This window comes from Eptatretus burgeri, chromosome 17 (assembly GCF_056783735.1).
Source record: "Eptatretus burgeri isolate ZD-2024b chromosome 17, Ebu_testis_v1, whole genome shotgun sequence".
NCBI lineage: Eukaryota > Metazoa > Chordata > Myxini > Myxiniformes > Myxinidae > Eptatretus > Eptatretus burgeri.
The window spans coordinates 1953139-1978361 of record NC_140977.1 but is presented as its reverse complement, the minus strand read 5'-3'; the positions used below and the strand labels follow the sequence as shown (position 1 = coordinate 1978361).

The following is a 25223-nucleotide window of genomic DNA, read 5'->3' as shown; positions in this document are numbered from 1 at the left end:
ATCCGGGCGGCGATCTATATTCCGGGCGATCGGTCGGGCCGACTCGACTTGCGGCTCCGTTCAGAGCGGTCGGTTGGCGGCCAACCCCCCGGCCAGTAACAATAGTTTCCAAGACATCTCTGATCATATGCACTGATTTTAAGTGATATAAAATGTTCAAGATGAACTTAAAAATCATAATCAAAAAATCATAAAACGAAACGGCTAATAACACACAAAAGGCTACCACCAATGCAATGCTATCACATAGTTTCTGACTGTAGAGATGTATACCCTGCCAAAAATTATGATGAGCATTATCCCCTTCGGATGGTACCGGTGGCCAAAAATAATCGGGTCTTGCTCATGGCCTAAAGGAGGAAACTTCATAGTGAGCATTCAAAAAAAACCCCCAATAATCCCAGATTATTACACCTTGTAAAACAATTTTTTTTTAAAGGACATAAAATGTCATAGCCCCTGTTTTTTCGGTAATTTTATTGTACGGAGTCAAAGGGATAGCCCAAATTTATTTACAACTAAAAATGATGCCAGTCTACCAGTTGGCCATCTTTGATCACATCGCAAAATAAAGTTAGGTGTAAGTCTATGCCATTGTGCATTGTGCTTATGCCACATTAATGGGACCATACTTGTCCAAGAAATGGTTGGGTCATAGACTCCTATCGAGAAGAACTGGAACGTCATGATCTCAGGGTTTGTAACTTGAGTCTGAAGGATTAACTTGAGTCCGGGGCTAAAATGACTTCTAAAAGGGCTAGAGACACGATCTCGGGATCCATATAGGGGTTTTTGAGGACGGCGAGTTCAATAGCGTCATTTTCAACACCACCTGAGGTCATCTTCAAGGTCAAAAGGTCATATTTCAAGGTCAAATTACTGAATTTTGGTATTTTTTTGCTCGTTTTTGTGTCTAACTCATAGAGGAAAGCTTTTGTAAAGTCTATGACAAAACATGACATTGTACACTACTGCACCTACTTGCTGATTTCTATCATCGTTAACTAATGTATGTTTTGTTTGTTTCTCTTTCAGAAACTGTCCAGCTGGTGATCTCACAGGATTTTGTGTTGTTTCCTGCTTTGGTGACAATATGCCACGTCATTGCAGCTGCTTTGGTTGTAGAGGAAACTATGATGGGATGCCTTATGTAAAGGTCATATCCTTCAAAAAGATCCTGAGGAGAGGGAGAGATGGATATTGGCAATGCCAAATGAGAAAGAAAGCTTGAGGTGCTTAAAGGAGAGATATATTTGTGAGACATTTCAATTGTGATTGGGTGTCAGTTGGAGGTGGCAAACGACCCAAAGAACCCCCATCAATATTTCCTTGAGTACGGAAATCAGCTTTGAAGCAGGTGACCTCAGCCCCACGCCCAACATCATCTTCTACGTCAGAATCAAGAGCTAAGAAGAAGCAGGCAGCTGATGAGGCTGCAGACAATATCCAAGATTTCGACCACTTCTGTGCTAAAATCAGCTCCTATTTTCCTGGCTTTCACGTCATAAATACCAGGAAAACCTTTACCTATCAAGAACTGATGCTACTGGACAAACTGTCAAGCAGTTCTTTCATTTCCAACAAGTTCACTCACCTTTTGGATTTCTATTCTTGAATAGAGTTGAGAAAGATGGCATTGAGGTGCCCAAACGACTTTTTCCTTTGCAGAAGAACAGCCTGCTCTCAAAATGGTCCCAGATTAGATCCATAACTGACCAGGTAAACATCTATGAATGTACAAGCAAGGAAATTCTTCAGCTTGTAATAAGCCAGCTCTGTTGGATGACTGAGGCACACGAGATTCCTCATTTCACCTTCCTTCTGTCGCAGCTGCATCTTATGTTCAAACCTCTTGATCGTCGCCGATTTGATACTGATACTATGATTTTTGCAATGAAGCTTCACAACATATCACCCAGTGCATACAAAATGATTCGTCAATCCGGCTTAATCATTCTACCATCAACAAAAAAGGTAAAACAGATGCTTGCTAGTAGTCAGCAGGACTCCAACCTCAAAACCTTGTTCGACCAGCTTAAACCACAGCAGCGTTTGGTCAATTTAATGTTTGACGAGGTAGCTGGCCGAGACATTGAGATTTTCTGGAGGGCATGTTGTAGGATATGCTCAAAATGCAGCAGTGGGTGGTGAACACGAAATGCTTGCTTCACATGCTATGGTTGTTGAAGTTGCCTGCCATTTCGGTGGTCCACGCTATATTCTACGCATTTTGCCCTGCAAAAAACTAACTGCCGATCAGCTGAAGGAACTCCTTATCGAAGCTGCATCAGCTGTAGTTGGTGCTGGCGGTACTGTGATTTCTTTGATATGTGACAATTGCAATACCAACCGCAGTGTTTATTCAAAACTTGGAGGACCAGGAAGTTGCCAAGTGCTGTCAATTCAAGAGCAATCTATGTTCTTAGTGTACGACTATGTGCACATCCTCAAAAATGTTTGCAACAACTGGATTACTGTTGATGGCAAGACACTCTCATTTGTCGTAGATGGTAATGAGTACAAAGCTTACTGGAGTGATATTCAGAAGGTTTATGAGATCAACCGGGCTACTCCTATTCGCTCAACCAAGCTGACGCACACCGCTGTTTTCCCCAAGCCCCTTCAACGCCAGAGCGTACCATTGGTATGCCAAGTGTTCAATGACAAGACTGTCGCTGCTTTAAAGACCTTCAAGGATTCACTGGGCATCAGCGAAGACAATCATCCTCACCCAGATAATGAGTGAGTGGTTCAAGATGATGAACGTGATAGACTGTTTCTCAGCTATCCATCTGCCCGACGAATCCAGACAATCTTGGACAGCAGTCTGTACAAGTTTCACTAGGCTGGAGCAGGCCTGCCAAATTATATCTATTTGGCAATGGCAAGGAGGTGGTGGTCGTAAGCTGAAGCTAACTCAGCAAACTGCTGAAGCCTTCACTGTGTCCACACGTAATAATGTGGATGCTGCCAAATTGCTTCTGGCAGAGAAAGACTTTGACTACGTTCTTCCTGCTATATTTGCAGATGAAGCCTTGGAAAAGTTTTTTGGCCAAGCCAGGCAAAGAAGCGGTGGAAACTTCTACATTGACGTAGTTGACATTATGGCTGCAGCTAAAATTGTAAATTTGCAAACACTCATTAAGCATGACATTATGCCCGAATCTAGTTCTCGTGTGATTGATTGTGACAAGAACTGTACAACTTCCATAAATCCAGATGAGCGAAGTGAACTCATTGACGAGATTACTCCTCAAGACACTCAGGATCTCTTGGGGTCTGACGATGCCTTTAAGCATAAAGTAGTTTATTTGGCCGGACACCTTGTTCATAAATATGGCGATAGCACTAGTATGGAGGAGATCATTGATGATGAAGATGGTAACGAGGTGTCATCTGAGTTTCTAGATAATTTGAATAGAGGTGGATTGAGTGTGCCGACTATGTCAACCGTCTTTTTTGTACATAATGCCTATAATTTGTATGACAAGACTAAAATGCGTTGCCGATTTCATTTTGCTGAGCTGTTATCCTCTGTAGATGCACCTTTAGCTAGTAGTAATGCTGCATGTACTACTTTAGCTAACATTCCAGTGAAAGCTCATGTCCTCAATGTAAGTGACAAAGAAAAAGCTTTGGGATGCCTCAGGAGGCAAGAAAAGCTCTCCAACTAGTGATAGACATAGACACAGTTGGAATAGGCATAGTGTTGTGACATGCATATAATGTTTATGTAATACGATATATGACAATAAATATCAAATTTTGACAGCTCTGCACACTTGCATCTTATTACAATCAGCCATCTCTCACCGTTTATGAGTTAGACACAAAAACGGGCAAAAAAAACAAAATTCAGTAATTTGACCTTGAAATATGACCTTTTGACCTTGAAGATGACCTCAGGTGGTGTTGAAAATGACGCTATTGAACTCGCCGTCCTCAAAAACCCCTATATGGATCCCGAGATTGTGTCTCTAGCCCTTCTCGAAGTCATTTTAGTCCCGGACTCAAGTTAATCCTTCAGACTCAAGTTACAAACCCCGAGCATGGGAGGTTCCAGTCCTTTTCTATAGGAGTCTATGGGTTGGGTACACATTTAAGTAACAAAATTGCCACCAGTCGGCCATCTTGGATCTGATGTCGAAAAAGACAACGTGCATATGTAAGCACTCATGCTCATGCTTTATTTGAAAATGCATGTTCAAAGTACTGACCTCATGTATCCCTCCACCCTCTCTCTGCCTTTCCTCCTCAAACATATCATCCTTTCTTCAAGGCTGACCTGGTTGTTGATCCTGCAAACTTTTGCTATGAGTGTGTTATTCTTTCCCTCCCACCCAAAGTGGCCATGTATTGCAGTTCTGAGTTCTTTTGCCTTGGAGGCCATGGGCCAGATATGGTCCACATGCACCCCCCCCCCCCACAACCCTTCGACCCTATATTTTTCTGAAGCCTTAGAGTCCCCTGAGCATGAATTCAACTGGTAACAGTGAATAAACTGGGACTCACTATCCATTTTCCAACCATATCTGACGGTACCGTCAAAATGTCAACTTTTCCTCAGTTTCGCACATAAAAAATCCCCTGACTGATATGATCTCTGCAGTTGCCCAATAAGCATTAATATTAACAAATTATATATCAAATGAAAGATTATCACATGCAGATTTTCAAAATAGAGTCATCTGTCAAATTTAATAGTGTTATGTTTCTCCCAAGAAGTGATGAAGAGGAGTACCTCGCTTTTCCTTTTGACAACTCAGATATCTGAAATAATAACGTAATTCTTGCTCATTTTACCTGACACAAACAAATAAATATTTCTATAATATCACAAATTTTACTACCTTTCTATTGATACCAATATTGTCCCACACCAACTAAAGATGTATCAGGTATTACGTCTTAAACATAAGTACATCACTGTTGCAACACCCAACATGTAGTCACCTGGAAGACGTAAGACTGAGAAAATATTCCTTACTTCACATAAAGAATATAAATTATAAGTTTATTTAAGAATAACAATTGAAACTTATTATGTCATGTCCACAAAATGTCATTGTGCATGGATTACACATAATATTCATTATCGCTATCATCACTCTCCAATGCCTGCTCTATATCATCAAATGCATCCATATCTGAATCCTCATCAGAGTCAGTGTCGTCAGGTGTGACTTCAGCAATGTCAGCCAGTTGCCGTGGGAGGACATCTCCTTCATACCACAGAGGATCAAGGTTACCATCCTTTTCCTCCTAACCATGTCCCTGACTGGCTTTCGGAATCTGTGGTTGTGGAATATGCGCGGTCTTCCAAATCCGTACTTGGTGGTTTACTCTCTGAATGTGCTGTTAAGAGCTCGCTTACAAGGTGGTAAGTTAGCCATATCCACATTCCAGTCATTAACCATCCCATAAGGGAGTACAAAACTGTACAAGAATGCTTGCGTGCTGCTGAAGAGGCCACCAGAGAAGTTGGACAGCCTTATGTCATTACTACATTTGACTTGGGAGTTTGCATGAAGGCCTACCCATTAGTGTGGAACTCACCAGACAAGTATGAGAGCCACATAATTCTAATTGGCACATTCCACCTCGTATGCGCTTATATGAAGATGATTGCCAAAAAGATGGCTAGGTCTGGGTTAGCAGATGTTCTCCTAGAAGCAGGACTAATCAGTGGAGGATCTTTGGGTGGTGTGATGTCCGGGTAGCACTACGACAGAGCCCTACATAGGCACAAGATTATGCAGGAATGTCTTGAAAAATTGCTCATAGAGGAGTACCTCAAAGATAAAAGCACTGATGATCTGTTCTTGTCTTTCTCTGATGAAGCATCAGATAAGCTACGTGCCCTCGTAGATTCCCACAGCCAAGATACTTTGAATGCTGTCTTGATGGACAATTCCATTGTCCAATTCATAGAGCAGTATGCAGAATTCAAAAAAGGAGTCGCAAATGGACGTTTGGGGAAGACTGCCCAGCTGTGATTGTCATACATGGACCATGTCTGTTTAATTCTATCACACCTTGAAGCCGTAAAGACAAACAACTTTCTTTTGTATGCTGCATCCATCATTCGCATGAAGTTTCTCTTCTTCAGTTTCGGTGGACAGAACTATGCAAGATATCTGACATATTTCTCTGTGTTCATAGCTAATATAGACAACTCACACCCAGGGGCAGTATCATTGGTCAAGAGAGGAGCTATCAGTGTTGCACGCTCTTTTATCCCTGGCAATCGTCGTGCAGTGGATAAAACAATGGAGGAGACCTTCATGAGGCACGCTTAGTCACATGGTGGTGCTGGAACCAGTGCAGCAAGTACATCTGGACTACTCACCAACTACCAGGCCTACCAGAGATGGGTTAGGACAACACATGCAAGGTCTCTTTATGTTGATGCTGCACTTGGAATGGCTCACATGTTGGACAGTGGAGAGGGAACAAAGCATCGTGATACACGTCCAACAGAGGTCACAAAAGGAGAGAAGTTGGTGAAAAGGGCCAAAGATGTCATAGGAAGTTTTCTTAATCCTTTCAATATAGAGACAAATGATCAATTGTTGATACTCTCATCAGGAAGTGCTGCATCTGATGCCGTTTCAGACGATGTTCTAAAGGCTGAAGCTGTTGGTGAAAAAGCACGGGATGAATTTATTGAAGCTCGACTGCAGAATAGTAAAGATTTTTTTGAGCCTGTGAAGAGACTGAACCTCAAAACTCTGAGTGACATGAACAAGAATGAAGACGTATCTAAGATGAAGACAACCAAGAATAAGGTCATACAGTACAAGCAACAGGGTAATGTAGCCTTTCAACTCTTTGTAAAGTCACAAAACCAGGGCTTACAAGTCGATATGAAAGAACCGTTGACATATCCATTAAATCCCGTACCATACAGCATCGCTACAGCTGATGGATATCTTGCTAAGACTGACGAAGCAAAGGCATTTCAAAACCTGATCAAGGATTGTAATGATGCTGATATACCACCAACCAATGAAACATTGACTCTGTATGATGGCAATGCTTGCTTCTATTACCTGAAAGAAATACCAAGTAATTTTAGTCAGGTCTCTTACAAAGTGTTTGACATCATTGGAAAAACAGGAGATGTGGTATTTAGCACTGATCAATATTTGCCTGATTCAGTAAAGTCGATGGAGAAGCGACGTCGGGGCAGTGGAGAAAAGCTTTTACTTCCAGGTGAAGCCACGAAGAGACCACCTGATTGGAAATTGTTCCTGTCAAATGATGAGAACAAGATACAGCTCATCAAACTTCTGCTTAGGCTCTGGAGTGGTGATAACTATGCATCAAGGTTGCATGGAAGGCGAGTGATCTTTGTTTGTGAGGGCATCGCATATTTGCTCACATCTGCTGATGGCCAAACAACAATTACAGAGGAGCTACCACTGCTGAAATCAACCCAGGAAGAAACTGACTCTCGTATGATATTGTATGTTCAGTATGCTAGACTCAGAAACTATCAATTTGTCCGAGTGAAAAGTCCAGACTCAGATGTATTTTTCACCCTATTACACTATGCTGCCTCTGTTCATGGCACAACTGTCCTGTTTGACACAGGCAAAGGCAACAAGCAGAGGATGGTAAATGTCAGTGAACTAGCTACATATTTTGGCCAGGAAAAGTGCACAGCTCTCATGGCACTCCATGCTTATAGTGGCTGTGACACCACGAGTGCCTTCTGAGGAATTGGCAAACTTAAACCTGTGAAAACTCTTCTGCACTTTCCAAAATATATCTCTACTCTGGAGAAACTGGGCGATGCTTGGGATATTCATGATGAGCTCATTGATGAGTTGGACAGCTTCATGTGTGCCATGTACGGTAGAGCGTCAAATGTGTCAAAAGTTGATGATCTACGACTCATTAATATAAAGGAGCTCTGTGCCAGGCAAAGTCGTCTTGTGCCTTCAGGGAATGTGGATATGGCTAACTTACCACCTTGGAAGTGAGCTCTTACCCAGCACATTCGGAGAGTAAAGCACCAACTATGGATTTGGAAGACCGCGCATATTCCACAACCACAGGTTCCGAAGGCCAGTCAGGGACATGGTTGGGAGGAAAAGGATGGTAACCTTGATCCTCTATGGTATGAAGGAGACATCCTCCCATGGCAACTGGCTGACATTGCTGAAGTCACACCTGACGACACCGACTGATGAGGATTCAGATGTGGATGCATTTGATGATATAGAGCAGGCATTGGAGAGTGATGACGAGAGCGATAATGAATATTATGCGTAATCCATGCACAATGACATTTTGTGGACATGACATAATAAGTTTCAATTGTTTTTCTTAAATAAACTTATAATTTATATTCTTTATGTGAAGTAAGGAATATTTTCTCAGTGCAATTTTCTTACGTCTTACGCCAATATTTTCTTACATCTTACAGGTGACTACATGTTGGGTGTTGCAACAGTGATGTACTTATGTTTAAGACGTAATACCTGGTACATCTTCAGTTGGTGTGGGACAATTTTGGAATCAATAGAAAGGTAGTAAAATTTGTGATATCATAGAAATATTTATTTGTTTGTGTCAGGTAAAATGAGCATGAATATACGTTATTATTTCAGATATCTGAGTTGAATCTGAGTTGTCAAAAGGAAAGGCAAGGTACTCCTCTTTTTCACTTCTTAGGACAAACATAACGCTATTAAATTTGACAGATGACTCTATTTTGAAAATCTGCATGTGATAATCTTTCATTTGATATATAATTTGTTAATATTAATGCTTATTGGGCAACTGCAGAGATCTTATCAGTCAGGGGATTGTTTATGTGCGAAACTGAGGAAAAGTTGATATTTTGAGGATACCGTCAGATATGGTTGGAAAATGGATAGTGAGTCCCAGTTAATTCACTGTTACCAGTTGAATTCATGCTCAGGGGACCCTAAGGCTTCAGAAAAATATGGGGTAGAAGGGTTGTGGGGGGGGGGGGTGCACGTGGACCATATCTGGCCCATGGCCTATTGTGCTCATCAGCCCTCCCATAGATGAATTGCCAAATGTCTCACCCTCCCATGCTTTGGCTGTAAAAATAGTATAAAGAGCATTGCTGTGTGCATGTTGAACTGAAAGAGGATCGTGTTTGATATTGCTCGTCTTGTATAGCCCTCTTTCCCGTGCGCATGTTTGTTGTTGTTTGTTGTTAATAAATGGTCTCAGACTCTGACAGAGAAGAACTGAATTTCTTCCACAACAAGGTAAACAAGATGGACACTACAGGGACTTTCAGGTCCTTACACAACAGGGACTTTCAGGAAGGAAAGCAGGGAATTTGAAGGAGGTGAGTTTATGGTGGATTAGCGGTGGTAGAAAAGATTGTGTTTTTGGATGGAGGGAGATAAGAGATGGTGGTGAACAGTTGTTTTGAAGACCTGGAGGGAAGAGTGGGATTGAAGAGAGTGTGAGAGTTTGTTCCAAAGGCAGGAAAAAAGAGGAATGAAAGAGTGAAGGTGAGCAGTAATTCTTGATTTTGGTACTTTTACCAGAAGGGGGTTGTTGGCAGACCTTGAGCACCCTGCAGAAATATGGGGGTGACATATCTCAGACAAAGCAGGGGGGGAGGCTGGAGAGGAGACGGTAGAAGACAGAAAGACCATGGACCTGCTAACAGTGAGAGTGAGAGACCCAGAGACTCATCCTCATCGCGGAAGATACCAATGATGCTCAATGCCTATGTTTCCACAGTGTGAAGCCAAGAAAGGTGAGAGGCGGGAGCACCAGCCGAAAGGGGGAACAGTACTCCATCAGGCTGTAGACAAAAGCTATGCATGTGGTCAGGAGCTCAGGTCGGCCGAGGAAGGACTTTTCACGATGGAGGATTCCTAGTCGGTGACTGGCTTTGGAGGCCAGCTTGGAGATGTGGCTTTCCCAGGAAAGATCATGGCAGATAGTGAGACCCAGAAGCTTGAATCAAAAGACTTCTTCAAGATAATTATTGAGAAAGTAGATGGGGGGGGGGGGGTTCCAGACGGTCCTTTCGGAGAGATGTAGTGAGAGTGTGAGATTTGTCAGGATTGAAAGACATGTTCCACGTGTTGGATCATCTTGTGATTTTATCCCGATCTGCAGAGAGGGAAAGAGGCTGCTGCTTGCCAATCTGAGGGATGACAGATGGTATGGCAGAGGGCGGACTCCTCAGCAAAGAGATAGAGGATTTTCCAGTGAGTCGGATAGATCATTGATGAAAACCAGAACAGGGCCCAGAACACTGCCTTGAGGAACTCAAGCCTGGATAAGAAATGGGGATGAGAGAACTTCATTAAGGGCCACACGTTGGATGCGACAGGAGAAGAAGTCTGTGAGCTATGAGTGAAGAAATCCTTGGATACCAAAAGAAGAGAGTTTGGTGAGCAGGGCAGGGTGCCAGGCCGTATCGAAGACACGTGGTATGTCGAGGGATATGACTGATTTCATGTCTGGCATTGAGGATCTCCATCCATCGTTTGGAGAGCAGAAGCAGCATATCCAAGGTAGAGTGACCTGGTCTGAATCCAAATTGATGATTGGAAATCAGGCCATTGGAGAAGGGGAATGATTTAATGTCTGAAGCGATGATGGATTCCATAACCTTGCTGATGAGTGGGAGAAGGCGGATTGGCCTGTCGTTGCAGGGATGTTGTTGCATCTTTTTTATGCAGGGCAGTAATGTTTGCTGATTTCCAAGCAGATGGCAGATGACCTTGAGCAAATGAGAGGGTGAATAGAACAGAGAGAGGGTGAGCAAGAGCAGCAGAGCAGGTTTTTAGGACACGTAGGCTGATGCCGTCTGGACCGGTTGCAGAATCTGACTCGAGGTTTGAAAGCAAGCTCTCCACCTTGTCAGGAGAGAAGGACACAGAATCCAGGAAAAGCTGGGTGTGACTGGGTAAGGTGGGCACAGAAAGCGATGGGTTTGGGACACAAGATTTAGAAGCAAACACAGAGTTTAGGCATTCAGCCTTTTCGCGTGCAGTGCCAGCTGTGCAGCCATTTGAGGTATGGGAGGGGATGGAGGGAGAACATACACCAGAAACAGACTTAACTAGACACCACCAGGATTTGGAGGAGGGAGACAGATTTGACAGTTTTACAACTAAAATGGCCGCTTGTCGCCCATATTAGATCTGATCTCCAAAAGGAAATGACGGGCATATGTAAGCCATCATTCCTTAAATGTTTACCAAGTTTGAACAACATCGGTAAATGCGTGTCTGAGAAATTGTTGAGAATGTGTTCAACATCGGATGTTTTTTTCCAACTAAAATGGCTGCCAGTCGGCCAACTTTGATCTGATCTTGAAAAGAAAATGACTTGCATATGTAAGCCATCATTCCTTACATGTTTGCCAATTTGAATAACATCGGTAGATGTGTGTCTGAGAAATGGTTGAGGACGTCTTCAATAGCGGTTTGTTTTTTTTATAACTAAAATGACCGCCAGTCTACATGTTGGCCATCTTTGATCAGATTACAAAATAAAGTGAGGTGCTTGTGTTTGCCATCATGTAACATGCTTGTGCGAAGTAGGAACAAAATCGGTCCATGCATGTCTGAGAAATGGTTGGGGACACTGAAGTCAAAAAATTGCTGCTAGATGGCCATCTTGGATCTGACGTCAAAAAAAAAATGGCATGCATATGTAAGCCATCATTCATTATCCATGTGCAAAGTTTGATCAGCATCGGTAAATGCTTGTCTGAGAGATGGTTGAGGACATGTTCGATACCAGGTTTGTTTGTTTTTAACAACTAAAATGGCCGCAATTCTGCCATCTTTGATCGCATCATAAAACAAAATTATGTGTATATGCACTTCCCGAGTATACATATCCCGTGTATATGCACATGTGTATATCCCGAGCGGAACTTTTGGGGGGCGGCAAATTTGTTTTGTTAAATCTATCATGTATCACTATCGACACTTCTGAGGACAATTTTCCCGTGGCGTGTGAAAGCACCAGAGCAGGGAGAGGTTGAACTGTGCAAATGGCCCCGCTCTCTGTTTGCTGACCAATGGTTGCGACCAACAATGTCTCAGAGAGGGGGCAGGCAAAAAGGAGCGCGCGGCATGCTGGAAAACTAAATTTGTTCATAGCTCATTCCTGTGTTTGTAGCTTATTCCAATTCGCCGTTCTCATCTCATTCTTGTGTTCCCATCTCATCAGGGGCGTACATCGAGACAAGAGTATTTGTCACCCGGGGTGGACCCTTCCTTTGGCACCACCCCCCCCCCTTCCCCAAGACGAACAATTAAAAAAATCAAATGCACAGAAAACACATCATGTGTGCAAGTAAAATTTCAAGCAGGTTATAGTACTGAACCTGCAGTAAGCAAATTGTAAATATGAAAATAGATTTTAATTCGTGCAAACCGCTTAAATATACCTCATGTCCTTGCTTACATCCGTCGAACAAAAGTGAACAACAACCTTTCCAAACCACCATGTTTCACTCGATAATAGCTTTTTATGTTATTGTTTATTTGCATCAAGACAATAAGGTCACCCTGCCTGTTGGGGAAGTAACCGTCAGTCCCCCACGGGGCCACTTTTTAAGCGGTGTTACAGCTTCACTGCATATGTTCCTTCTGACAAGGTGCGATTTTTATTTTTTTATTTTTTTCCAGGATGTTTGACAAAATAACAAATAATAAAAGAGTCGGATACAAAAAAGGAAGTGGGCAGGGACGATCAACTGCTGTTTTATGTTTATATTTGGCCTGATCTTACACACGCCCATCTCGTTCAGGAAATTGGACTCAAGATTATTTTGGTAAGTGTTACAAATAAATTAACTTTATTACTGAGTTACTGTCTTCGGTAAATAATAATATAATGTCACTTGCACCGACCTCCCTGCCCCCCGCCCCCACCACCCCGTACGCCAATGCCTTTCATTCCTGTGTTCCTGAACTCTTAGTAGGCCGATGACGATTTTGAAAGGTGGAAAACAAAGGTGCAACTGTTGAGGATGTTCATTTGAATTTGTTCAGTTAAGGATGATTTTGTGAAACGTGCCGAGAAGGTTTTTCCCATCATGTTAAACAAAGGATATTTGGCTGATTGGTTGATCAGGTCTTGTGATAATGTCTGCGACTCCATCACCACCTTTTATTTAAATTTGGTTGGTTTTCATGTGAACAACTTCCGACTGCATTGCATTTGATATAATAATGAATTAATTATTTTAAATGAGGTAAATTATTTAATTAATATTATTGGTTTTATATATATATATATTTCTAGATGTTTTTAATAAAGGAGGCATTTAGATTAAAAAAAGAGAAAATAAAATTTTTTTGTAAAATACATTATAAATATAAAGCATTGATATAATTTGTTGGCGGTTGCGAGGATACGCAGTGCAGCATGTTAAAATCGATTATTAATGACTATGAATATTTGAATGGCAGTTTGAGTCTCTGGTTAGTCAGAGGTGCTGTGTAATGGACATGTCTTCAAGATAAAGTGTTTATCGCTTCATAAATTGTCATATAAAGTGATGTATGATTAAAGTTATGCATGTGTCGTAATGCTTTAAATACAAGTAATGATTAAATATGTTTGTATCAGGATATTATATTGTGTTGCTGTGTTGACTGTCTGGACACAACTTTGAGGTTGTGGATCTACTGATGTTGAGTTGTCTACTGATGTGGACCTGCGACCGGGGTTGTGGATCCGCCGTTTGGAGAGGTTCTGGGCTGCAAGGATCGAAACCTCGATGATAAACGGTGCCCAGCTGATGATCCGGGCAGTTCAGAATGTGTGTGTGTGTGTGTGTGTGTGTGTGTGTGTGTGTGTGTGTGTGTGTGTGTGTGTGTGTGTGTGTGTGTGTGTGTGTGTGTGTGTGTGTGTGTGTGTGTGCATTATGTCTGACTTCCTTCTTGGGGAATATGGTGCAGTAATTGGTCTTTTTTTAATTATATAAAGAAGTGCGTGTGAGCACACACTGTTTAAAGAGATTGGTCAATCGGCACGATGTGGAATTGAATGATTATATCATAGAGAGGATTCATAAAACAGAGAAGTGCAGAGTGTCCTGTGCCTGCATCCGATTACCTTTGAGCAGTTGAGCATCGTTGCTGGGGTATTTGGAAGGAGAATCACAAGGTTCCTGCTTTACGCTCTCATTGCTCAAAACATCCTGGGTAGTCTGAAGAAAGTTTGTTTGGGAATTTTCTGTCTTCAAGAGATGAGCTTCATCTGCAAATCATAAATTTTATTACGAGGAAGAAAACAAAAACAATATTTTTCCAAAATTGTATTGTCAAACCTTTATTGTGGGAAAATGAGTGTTCTGGACCAATTTCCCAACCAACACCCTTCCCTCAATGGAGCACCGCTCTACCAAACTGACATGGCCTTAAGTTCACCAATCAGGGATTAAGCTGTCATTCGCCATATACTCATAAAACTTTAACTTGGGGAATATGTGCAGTCGTAATTCACCAAAAAGCTAATTTGGAAGTTTATTAAATGTGCACACCCCCTAAATTTTCACGAAACCATGTTGGGTAATCGTTAAACAAAATCCATTCATGTTTGGGGATGGATATTTAACAACAAACAGCTTTTTGTTTGACGAAGGAAAACTTCAACCTGACTACACATTGCATTACCAATTTGGCGAAATTGCTAAAAATAAATAAATAAATAAATAAATAATTGTCCACTTAAACCCAGCGAATAAACCAAAATTTTTACAAAACTCCTTTTCCACAAAACAATCACCAACGATGAGAACTTTTGTGAATCCAAGAGAGCTCTAAAATCAAATTATTTTAATATCAATCAATATGCATGCAGAGAGAAAGAGCTATCGAGATATTTGTGATCTGTTTATCATTATTATTATTATTATCCTTGTTATTATTCACACCATAGCCACCAAAGGCGGCCAATGGTGATATAAAGCACAGTATCTTCAAATAGGGAGCCCACCAACAACCCAAAACTTCAAATTATCTACCAAGGTGATGGCGGGATGACCAATCCTTTTCTTCTCCTCCATCAATCCTTCAATACAAGCTAACACCACAATGTCAGGTCTTCTCTTCCAATGGCAGTATTTTGCCAGCTTCCTCCTTTTGATGACATTCAGGAGAGCATCATCCTCCCAAACTCCAACTCGACCACAAACCCATTCATTTGCTTTGTGCTATATGAAGGACACTCTGAGCATTCTCCTTCAAGTCCATTATTTAAAAAACGCGAATATGCTTTTCATATTTTGCTCTAAGAGTCCAACTTTCACAGCCATAAAGTGCAATACTCCAAACAAGTGATTGTATGAGCCTTTTTCAGATATATTCCAATACGTTGAGACTTTCCAGGCAGCAGACAAATCACTAACGACACCTCAAGCCAGAACAAGTCTGATCCTAATCTCCATGGACACAAGTTCAGTTGATATTCCTGAGCCAAGATATTTAAAACGCTCCTCTGGAGTCGGTGCAGATTTGCTAATATGTACATTTTCTCCATTTGCAGCATTCTAAACCGTGACTTGAGTCGTATCTTTATTTATACTCAAGCCAAATATCTCAATCTTCAACTTGACTTCCTCTACCATCATTTCCAACTCCATCTTTGATTTGGCCAAGAGGGTAGTATCATTGGCGTAAAATAGATTCCAAGTGTCATGGGCAGCAAATGTGCATCCCACTCCTGGTAAGTCACACTTCACACCTGTCATAATCCTCTCACCAAATGCATTGAAGAGCATAGGGGGACAATAAACAACCTTGACGTACTTCCTTTTCAAAATGAAATTTTGATGTTTGTTTATCATCCACTCCAACAACGACAACTGCCTTTGTATACAAGTATCTAATCATACAAACTAGATGTTTTGGCAATCCAAATCAAGGGAAGTGTGAAGCGACCCTCACTTTATATGGAACGGTTTCTCTGTATACAACTTTAACACAAGGACTGAAAATTTGTTTCTCGGCTTCTCCTGGACGAAATAGGCTGCAAATTTCAGAAGTTAATCCTTTGTACGTTGAGGTAATATGGTCCAAATTTCAGCAACGTCCATTTCTGGATTCTTGAGTTTTTAACGAAAACCCTTGAAATCAACATTGGTTTCTGTCAGTCTGTCCGTCCGTCCATCCGTCCATCCGTCCAAAATGTGTTGGCGCTCATATCTCAAAGGCTGTGCATTGAAACGAACTAAAACTTGGCATATACATCAGCCAATACTGTTGTGGGCCAGGGTTCGGTGGCGATAAACGACCACGAGGGGGAGCAGTTGGGTCATCTCCACCAAACACCCCGGAATTTAGGTCGTGACTCTCGGACAACTTCTAAGGGCACGGGTCACTTAAGGACCGTGCTCGCCAATTCTCTGTCGGCGTGGGGTAGGGTTAATAGCCAAATTTCAACATACCTAAGTACCCACGTCGTCAAATTACCAGGCAGGTCACACCCTCGACGGACCTCGGGTGGAACGGGCCGTTTACCGAGCCCGAACCGGGTGTAAAACGAGCGGGGATTACCAAGATCCATCAGTCCAAATGAACAATTACAGCAACAATGCCTCCCTAATTCCCAATACGCACCGTGCTAAACCAATGAAAGAAAGTGACAGACAACGAGCTGGTACATTGAACAATTGGGGGTTTATTTATAATGGGCAGGGAAGCACGAAAAGAGCAGAGTTAAAACCGAATATGAGGAATGCAATTTATATACAAACAAACACTTAGCAATTTCTACTTAAGGACGGGGCCCACGGACACACACACACCCCCAAAAGAAATGGACCCCGTCGGGTCTTTATTTGGCCCTTCGGCTCGAGAGGGAGGGTGAGCTGAGGGTCAAGGTCTGGTTGGTACTGTCCGCCTCGTGCGGCCTTTACCGACCCGTGCTTGTGGAGTTCAGATTCCGTGGAAGGAAACGGGATCCTTAGCTCGCTTGCTCCCACACAACCCGCCTCAGTGGAACTCGAACCCTCGCCTCCAGAATCGAAGGAGCGACTTGGCCAGCCGCGAGCGACGATCGGCGACCAAAGCACCACGAACACAAACACCAACTTGGACGAGTGCCAACTCCGACCAGCATGACCATTGACCAGGAGTCACAAACTCAACCGGCAGGAACCAACCAACAACTCGACTGCACGAGCAACTCGCGACCTTTCTTATCCTTCCTCTCATGGGATGGAGGGTCTGCTCTGAGGTAACTCGCCTCTGGATTGGTCAGGGGCAAACATCCCATCTGGCTGGGCGGGCCACCCTGAGGTAACGCATCTCCGGATTGGTCGGGGGCTTCTGAGGTACTCCTATCCCTCATTGGTTGCGAGGCACACGCATCTCGCTGGGCAGAGTCGACCTCACCCCACCTATGCCCGTGGCCCCAAACACATGCGTAATGGCAATGATGGAGCGAAGGGGAGATTTAATGTAAAAAACAACCTGACTATAAAGAAACCCGCAGCGCACACATGAAATTAACCCATTAGACAGAAGGATGGGACCCTAACTATAAACACATACTTATCGAAAAAACTCAACTTTGGGGACCGCTGACTGTCTGTGTGCAAAAGGTTTCCAAATCCGTAACAATAAGTCTAATTACTGGCTTTTGAAACAAATTCCACCAAAGTGCCATAGTGTCTGCTTTTTTGCTAGTTTTTGCTCGTAGAGGCGAACCCCAAAAGGTTGGACATGGAAAAATGTTGGCTCCGGTAGTAAAATAGTGAAACGCAAGGGCTCATAACTTATGAACTGTAGGATGAAAGTTCGTGAAACTTTGAATATGAAGAGAGGGATACTTGATGAGACTTCGAAGTTACCGGCAGTCGCGTAATTAGGGACATTGCAAAAATTAGGGACACCGTAAAAGGGGACTTCGGAAAAAATATTGGTTTTTCAGGTGCTCGAATTCTCAAAGAAAACTCGCTGAAACATGGAATACCGTATGTAATAGAGAGAAACCATTCCATTCTTGGGAAAAATGACGGGCATAGAAAAGGCCCATTTATATGGTATGTGCCATGTAGCAAGCTAAAGAAAAGAAGGGACATTGCATAGCTTGTAGAAAATGCCGGACGACAGAAAACCTATTTCCTGTGGCCACAAGCATATGCACTTTCTGCATGTACAGCCTTTGCTTCTAACCACTCTTTCTCAGCTTTCTTACAAACCCTCTTCACTTCTTTACACAACTTCTTGTACCCTGGACTTTGTGATCCTAAGGTTTTTGTCGTTCTTCTTTCTTCAATCAAATCGAGACATTCATCACTCATCCAACGTTTCCTCTTTGGACGGTCCATTGGGCAATGTTCATCAATTGCACCGTTCAGTGCATCAGCAAAGTTGCATCAATTGTGCTACTCGTTTTCCATGGACGCTTTAACTGACAATTCAAAAGCATCAGTTTTCTCAAGCCTTGCAAAAAAGCTGGCAAGGTGCTTTCTTTGACTATTTTTGTACTCCAACATCTACCATTGATTTTAGCCCAGACCATTTGCTGGAGGTGATGCTGTGCATTGCGGGGGACTTTAACACGCGTGTAGGAGTAGCGGAACCGGGTGAAGAGGAATGTGTTGGTAAATTTGGTTGGGGAACGAGGAATAGAGAGGGTCAAGAGCTGGAGGAGCTTGTGGTGAGGAATAGCCAATTCATTTTTTCAAAAGTGGGAAAGCCACAAGATTACCTTCAGGAGTGGACAGCATAGAACAGAATATTTTACCTCATGCTCTCTGAGTCTTTCACGTGCCTTTTTGCAAACTCCAGGTGTGCTGTCATGTGCCTTTTAATCAGGAAGGCTTCTGTCTCGCCACTCCCCCAATAAAGCCTAGATTTGTGAAGTGCTGCAGAGATTGTTATCCTTCTGGCAGGTTCTCCCATTTCAGCTAACAAACTCTGTAGTTCTGTCAGAGTAGTCATTGGGTTCTTGGTCACCTCGCTGACTCAGGCCCTTATTTCCGGTGGATCAATTTGGTCAGACGGCCAGCTCTAGGAAGAGTTGGGGTAGTTCCATATTCTTTTCATTTCATAATGATGGAGCTCACAGTGCTCTTGGTAACTTTCAACACTCTAGACATTGTTTTTGACCCTTCCCCAGATTTATGCCACCTCACAATTCTATCTCAGAGTTCTATGGACAGTTCCTTGGACTTCATGGTAGATTTTCTGCTCTGACATGCACTGTCAACTAAGGGAGCTGATATAGAAAGGTGTGTTTCTTTCTAAGTCATGTCGAATCAATTGAATTGGCCACAGGTGGACTCCACTCAAGTTGAAGAGATATCTCAAGGATGATCAAAGGAAATTAGACACACCTGAGCTCAATTCGGAGCGTCATCGCAAAGGAGTTGAATACTTATTGACTCAAGACATTTCAGCTTTCATTGATTTGTAAAAATTTCGAAAAACATGTTTTCATTTTGTTATTATGGGGTATTTTGTGAAGATCAGTGACAATTTTTTCCTTTAATTTTATCCATTTTAAATTCAAGCTTTAACACAACAAAATGCGAAAACGTCAAGGGGTGTGAATACTTTCTGAAGGCACTGCAGTTTACGGAACCGGATCCTCAATAAAATCTAATCAATTTGTCCTCGTCACACACCCAACCTGTACACCAAGTTTCGTCGGAAACCATCCACAACGTTTTGAGATATCCTGCGTACAGAGAGACAGACAAACAAACAGTGGTGAAAACATAACCTCCGTCGACCTTTGGTTGACAGGTTCGGTGTGTGATGCCTTTGGTGGATGGCTGTTTCACTCACTCTACATCATGGTAAACTATCTAGCTGAACGTATGCTGACCTATCCCAAGTTACTTTTCAAAAATTTTAGTTCTGCTTTTAATACCATTTCACCTCACATACTTCATTTAGAACTTGATGCACTTGGTCTTAATGATTTGATTTGTAACAGGATTTTGGATTTCCTTTCAGACAAACCACAGGTGATCAAAATTGGTTTGAATATTTCTCAGACGCTCACCCTGAACATCGGAGCGTCTCAGGGCTGTTTTATCCCTGATGTTAAATTCATTCTTCACTCATGATTGTGTCACATCTGATGGCTCACAAGTGGTGAAATTTGCAGATATGACCGTTGCTGGCCTGAATCTTAACAGTGCTGAAGATGATTACTGTAATCAAGTCAAAAAACTTGTGGAATGGTGTTCGCTAAACAATGTCAAACTCGACGTCACAAAGACAAAGGAAATTATTGCATTGTTGACTTCCAGAAAAACAAAACTACATTACAACCCTTGGTTATTCACAATGCTGAAGCTAAGATTGTCAATTCTTTTGTTGTTTGGAATACATATTTCCGATGTTGTTAAATGGGAGATAAACACAAATCACTGTGTGAAGAAGGCTCAGCAACGGTTGTTCTTTCTTATAAGGTTGAAGAGTTTCGGTGTCACTCTCCACACTGATCGCAATTAATCTATTTCTTCTTTCATGTAATTCTTAAGCAAGCACTGTGAAAGTACTTCTCATTGTATGCACATAGCATATATATGACAATAAACTCAATATTACCTCGGCCACCGAAGGTGAAGGAGGTTATGTTTTCACCCCTTTCTGTCTGTTTGTTTGTGTACAGGATATCTCAAAAAGTTGCGGACGGATCCAGACGAAATTTTGTGAACAGGTTCAGTGTATGACACAGACGAACTGATTAGATTTTGGTGAAGATCCAGATCCGGCTACTAGAATTTTTAAAGTGATTCTTTGAGAGATAGGGCTAAAAACGATATATAGCACGATATCTCAAAAAAGTTGTGGACCGATTTGTACGAAACTTGGTGGACAGGTTGGGTGTGTGACAAGCAAGAATTGATTTGATTATGGTGAAGATCCGAATCCAGATCTGGATACGAGAATTATTTAATTTTTAAAGTGATTCCTCACCATTGAGAGATAGGGCCAAAAACGATGTAGTAATGTGTAGTACGATATTTCAAAAATGTATTGGGCCCGATATGTTCTCGTGGATCAGGCATTACGTGGTGGAGGTATGCGTTCTACCGAGTGCCCTTCTAGTTCTAAAGTGTTTTTCCAAGAGTATTTCATCGTTTGTACTTTTTCGACACACAACCCTGATATTCCAGCATTAATCACACCCATCTATTTTGGTCTGACTGGCCCTTGGGAAAATATGTCTCGGGGTCCAATCCCTATCAGGCTGATTGATAGTCATGGTCCCACCCACCCCTCTGTTGCCTTCCTATTAATTTACAAGGGAATGCAGTTTTGCGGACTTTTAGTGCAATCCTTTCAAGTAATTAAAATTACGATAGCAAAGAATGCTGCATCAAGTAAACCTCTGTTGGATGGTACCTGAATAATTGCCAGTGATAGAGGCAGATCAGAAATGTGCCGGATGATGATGATGATAATGATAATGATGATTATCGATAATGAACGTGAAAATTTTACAGTGTTGACCGACACCGGTTTTTTGCTTTGACCATGGTCTCAGGTCAGGTCAGGTATGGGAGCATGCGCCGGAGCACGGCATCGCTGCGTCCACTTTCCGCCGGTATTTCAAGGGTCTCCGTCTGGCCATCCCCCAGGCAGATGCCAGAACCATCCCCATTTCCTTGAGATGCCGATCAACCTGCTGCAACCACGAGGTACGTGATCAGCCCATTGGCCTCCTCCACTAATGAGGCTCTCTCGCTGAGAGAATCTGGTGAGCAGGATCAGCATCAGAAAAACGAGCCACATGTCCATACAACTGCAGCTGAAGCTCATGGACTATGCAGGTAACAAATCACATTTGAGTCTCTCTCACCAACCGCTCGTTGGACAAAAAGTCCGACCACTGATAGCCAAGGATTCTCCAAAGAGACCCGATACCAAAGTAATTAAGTCTCTGTCTCATATCCCTGGTCAGAGTCCAAGTCTCACATCTGCAGAGCAAGACTGGAAGCACCAAGGACCTGAAGACTCAGATTTTCGTCCTCCTGCACAGGTACCGACAGCACCACACTACATGATCCAGTGAATCCATGAGTTAACAGGCCCAACCCAGACGTCTATTGACTTCTGGCTCACAGCCAGCAGAGACATGAATATCACTGCCAAGGTAAACCTCAACATCATCACCACAAACAGGTACAAACAAGATAGCGGCACCCAAGATCTCATTGAAACCCTGAATCTTAGTTTTGACCCAGGAAACCCGTAATCCCAGCTGCTCCGACTCCTCAATCAGCACCTCGAGGGCCCCGGAAAGGATATCTAGAGTCTCCGCGAAGATGACTGCATCATCTGCGAAATGAAGGTCAGAGATCTTGACATTCCCAAACGATGCACCGCAGCTTGATCTGTCCAACATCCTTCCCAGAATCCAGTCCATACAAGTGCTGAAAAGTTTGGGGGCCAGAACACACTTCTGGCGAACTCCAGTAACAACTGGAAATAAGTCGGATATGGCATCACCACATTTCACAGCACCCTCAGTACCAGAATTTAGTTCAGACGTCAGATTGATCAGCTTTGGTGGCACCCCACGAAGACAAAGAATCCTCTAGAGGGCATCCCGATTCACTGACTCAAACACTTTACAGAGATCAACATAGGCTGCAAGCAGCCCCTGCTGAAACTCTCGTCTGTGTTTGGTGAGGACCCGAAGGACAAGAATACGGTCAATCGTTGACCTCTTTGGTGTAAAGCCTGACTGCTCTGGATGCTGGTGCTCAAGCAGATGGTGACGAACCCTATCACGAATTATCCGAGCAAAGACCTTGCCTGGCACTGAGAGCAGCGTCACCCCTCGGTAGTTGTTGCAGTCTTGGCGATCACTCTTCCCTTTGCAGAGAGGGACAACAAGGCCCCTCTTCCAGTCAGTTGGGATGATGACTGTGTTCCAGGCAGAGCACAGAACTGCATGCAACGACATGAGTACAGCATTTCCACCAGTCTTAAGAAGTTCAGCATGGATGCCACAGATCACAGGAGCTTTACCCCATTTCAACCGGTTCACCACAGCCTGTGCTTCCACAAATGAAGGTGGATCACACTTGATTGGAGGGTCATCAATAGTGATAGTAACACCTGTGACATGCAACTCAACAGCTGGTGGATCAGCCTGGTACAGCCGCTCAAAGTAACCAGCCCAGCGGGCCTTCACTTCGGACTTCTCTGTCAAGAGCCTCCCACCCTCGCTCTAACTGCAGTACACCACGGGATGGGTTTGGAGGAACGCAATGGGTGAATTTCCCTGTAAGCAGCATGAAAATCACTTGACCACAGGTGATGCTCTACCCTCTGACAGATTCCTCACACATAGACCTCCTTGTCCACCCTCAGCGCACGTCCAGTTTTACGCCTCAACTTCCTGAACAATTCAGCTCTGCCATTAAGCCTGGCCCTGCAACTCTGGTCAATGGTATCCAGTGTCCCTTGAGAGACAAAATTCTTCTTCGCCCAATGGTGAGTTCCAAGACATCCACCCGCAACATCAAGGATGGTGGTCTTGTCTGGAGCACTGAAAGTGATCCATGCCTCAACAACCAGTTGAACAGACCAGTTCGGCTCTCATTTGTAGCCTAAGTGACTTGTTAGAGTTTTTAGAGTATATACTCCAACTTTACTTTTGTATGGCGTGGGCGGGACCTACATTTTTTTTTCCACACCATCCCTAAATAAAGAGTGACAGCGCACTCTCTGATTATTATATTCATCTCTCTTTTTCTCTCTTCTACCATCCTTAATCTCTCTTTTTCTCTCTTCTCTGATCCTTCATCTCTCTTTTTCTCTCTTCTCCCATCTTCCATCTCTTTATTTTCTCCAAGGAAGCAACTTATCTCTTGTTGTTCCTCTCGACATGTTATACCTGAATCATTCAGTTATGTCCTGCACCTTCTCCTTCTCCTTTTTTTTCTTCTTCTTCCCTTTTTTGTATCTTTCCCTAACCCACCCTTGCATATCCTTCCCACATTCCACGTCCTGTCACATTCTGTCATGTTGTTTGCCTCCGACCTTTTCACTGCCACCCTGTCCATGACGTGTGCATGTTTTTACATGTACTCACCATTTTAAAACAATTTGTTTCCATCATCAACAACAACAAACAATTTCAAGCACAACACCGACGTCACTTCATGCATTTAGGCACATCCAGTAACTTGTGCTGTGAAACAAAATCTGATGAATAGTTTTAACCACTTACCTTTGATGGGAGAATCACCAAGTTCAGGATTTACATTCAGCTTCTGATCAAAATCTGTAAAAACAAACGATCATACCATGTTACCTCTACATTATTGGGATTACATGTTGGTAACCGAGCGATTCTCGAACAACCCTCGCTGTGTGCAGGTCTACCCCGTGTTTGAAGAATAACTTCTCATAAATATATTGTTACAGGTTTTAGAGCGAGCACGCAGGAGTGCACGAGGGGGTTGCTCAGACGCAACTCTCGGCCTCTAAATTTGAAGCCACAAGCCACAGGTAACTCCGTGGCCCAACAAGTTGTGAAGCAACTGCGGATGCCGTTTGGGATAACGAGCTTGAGCAGGGTCCTCGCACCCAGCATTGCATTACCTACAGGTGATAGAGTTACGTCAATGTATCACCCTTATTTACTGATGAAGTCTGGCCAAGTGAAACCGTGGGTGGAGCATTGGCTATCTCAGAATAAATTTGTGGGGCACAACTTGCCATATATTTATTACATACACGCCATGCCAATTCAATGTTAGAAAGGACAACAAGTTAGGTTTGAAACGTTTACCAAAGAAAGGCACGTATTTACAATCACAATATTTCACAAGCACAAAAACAAGTCAAGTATTTACAAGGCACAGATACACAAGAACAGTCTTACCCCTTGCACAGAACTTCCTCTTAAACAATATTAAATTCCAAGGGACAGACTATTCCTTCAATCCTCAACTACTCCTTCAATTTCTTCCCAACTATACCCTCTGTTTCATCTATCTATAATTCCAGCAATCTCTGTGTGTGTGACCGCTGTTTCTCGACAACCACTGGTCCAATCTAATTGAAACTTGCCAGGTATATTGCTGGGGACCTGAGGATGTGCCTTTTCAAGGTTTGATGTTAATCGGACAAGTGCTTCCCAAGTTATGGCCATTTATTTACCAAACCAATGGGAAGACACGTTGTTGCGTGGGCGTGGCCGATGGGGAAGGGAAGCTCAGCCACGTTCCCCATTACAGGTTACAACGTACGGGCTTCCGGAGA

General features: G+C 42.9%; 1 protein-coding gene across 4 annotated transcripts in view; it reads right to left on the bottom strand.

Annotated features, from left to right (window-relative positions):
* The window catches only part of LOC147009083 (uncharacterized), a 124476-nt gene that overhangs the window by 81252 nt on the left and 18001 nt on the right, over positions 1-25223 (bottom strand). For all 4 annotated transcript variants that reach the window (XM_085862668.1, XM_085862669.1, XM_085862670.1 and 1 more), the window contains exons 5-6: positions 24187-24240; positions 14092-14235 (exon numbers count right to left, since the gene is read on the bottom strand). In XM_085862668.1, the coding sequence (XP_085718794.1) occupies positions 14092-14235; positions 24187-24240 (198 nt within the window). The remainder of the gene's footprint in view (positions 1-14091; positions 14236-24186; positions 24241-25223) is intronic.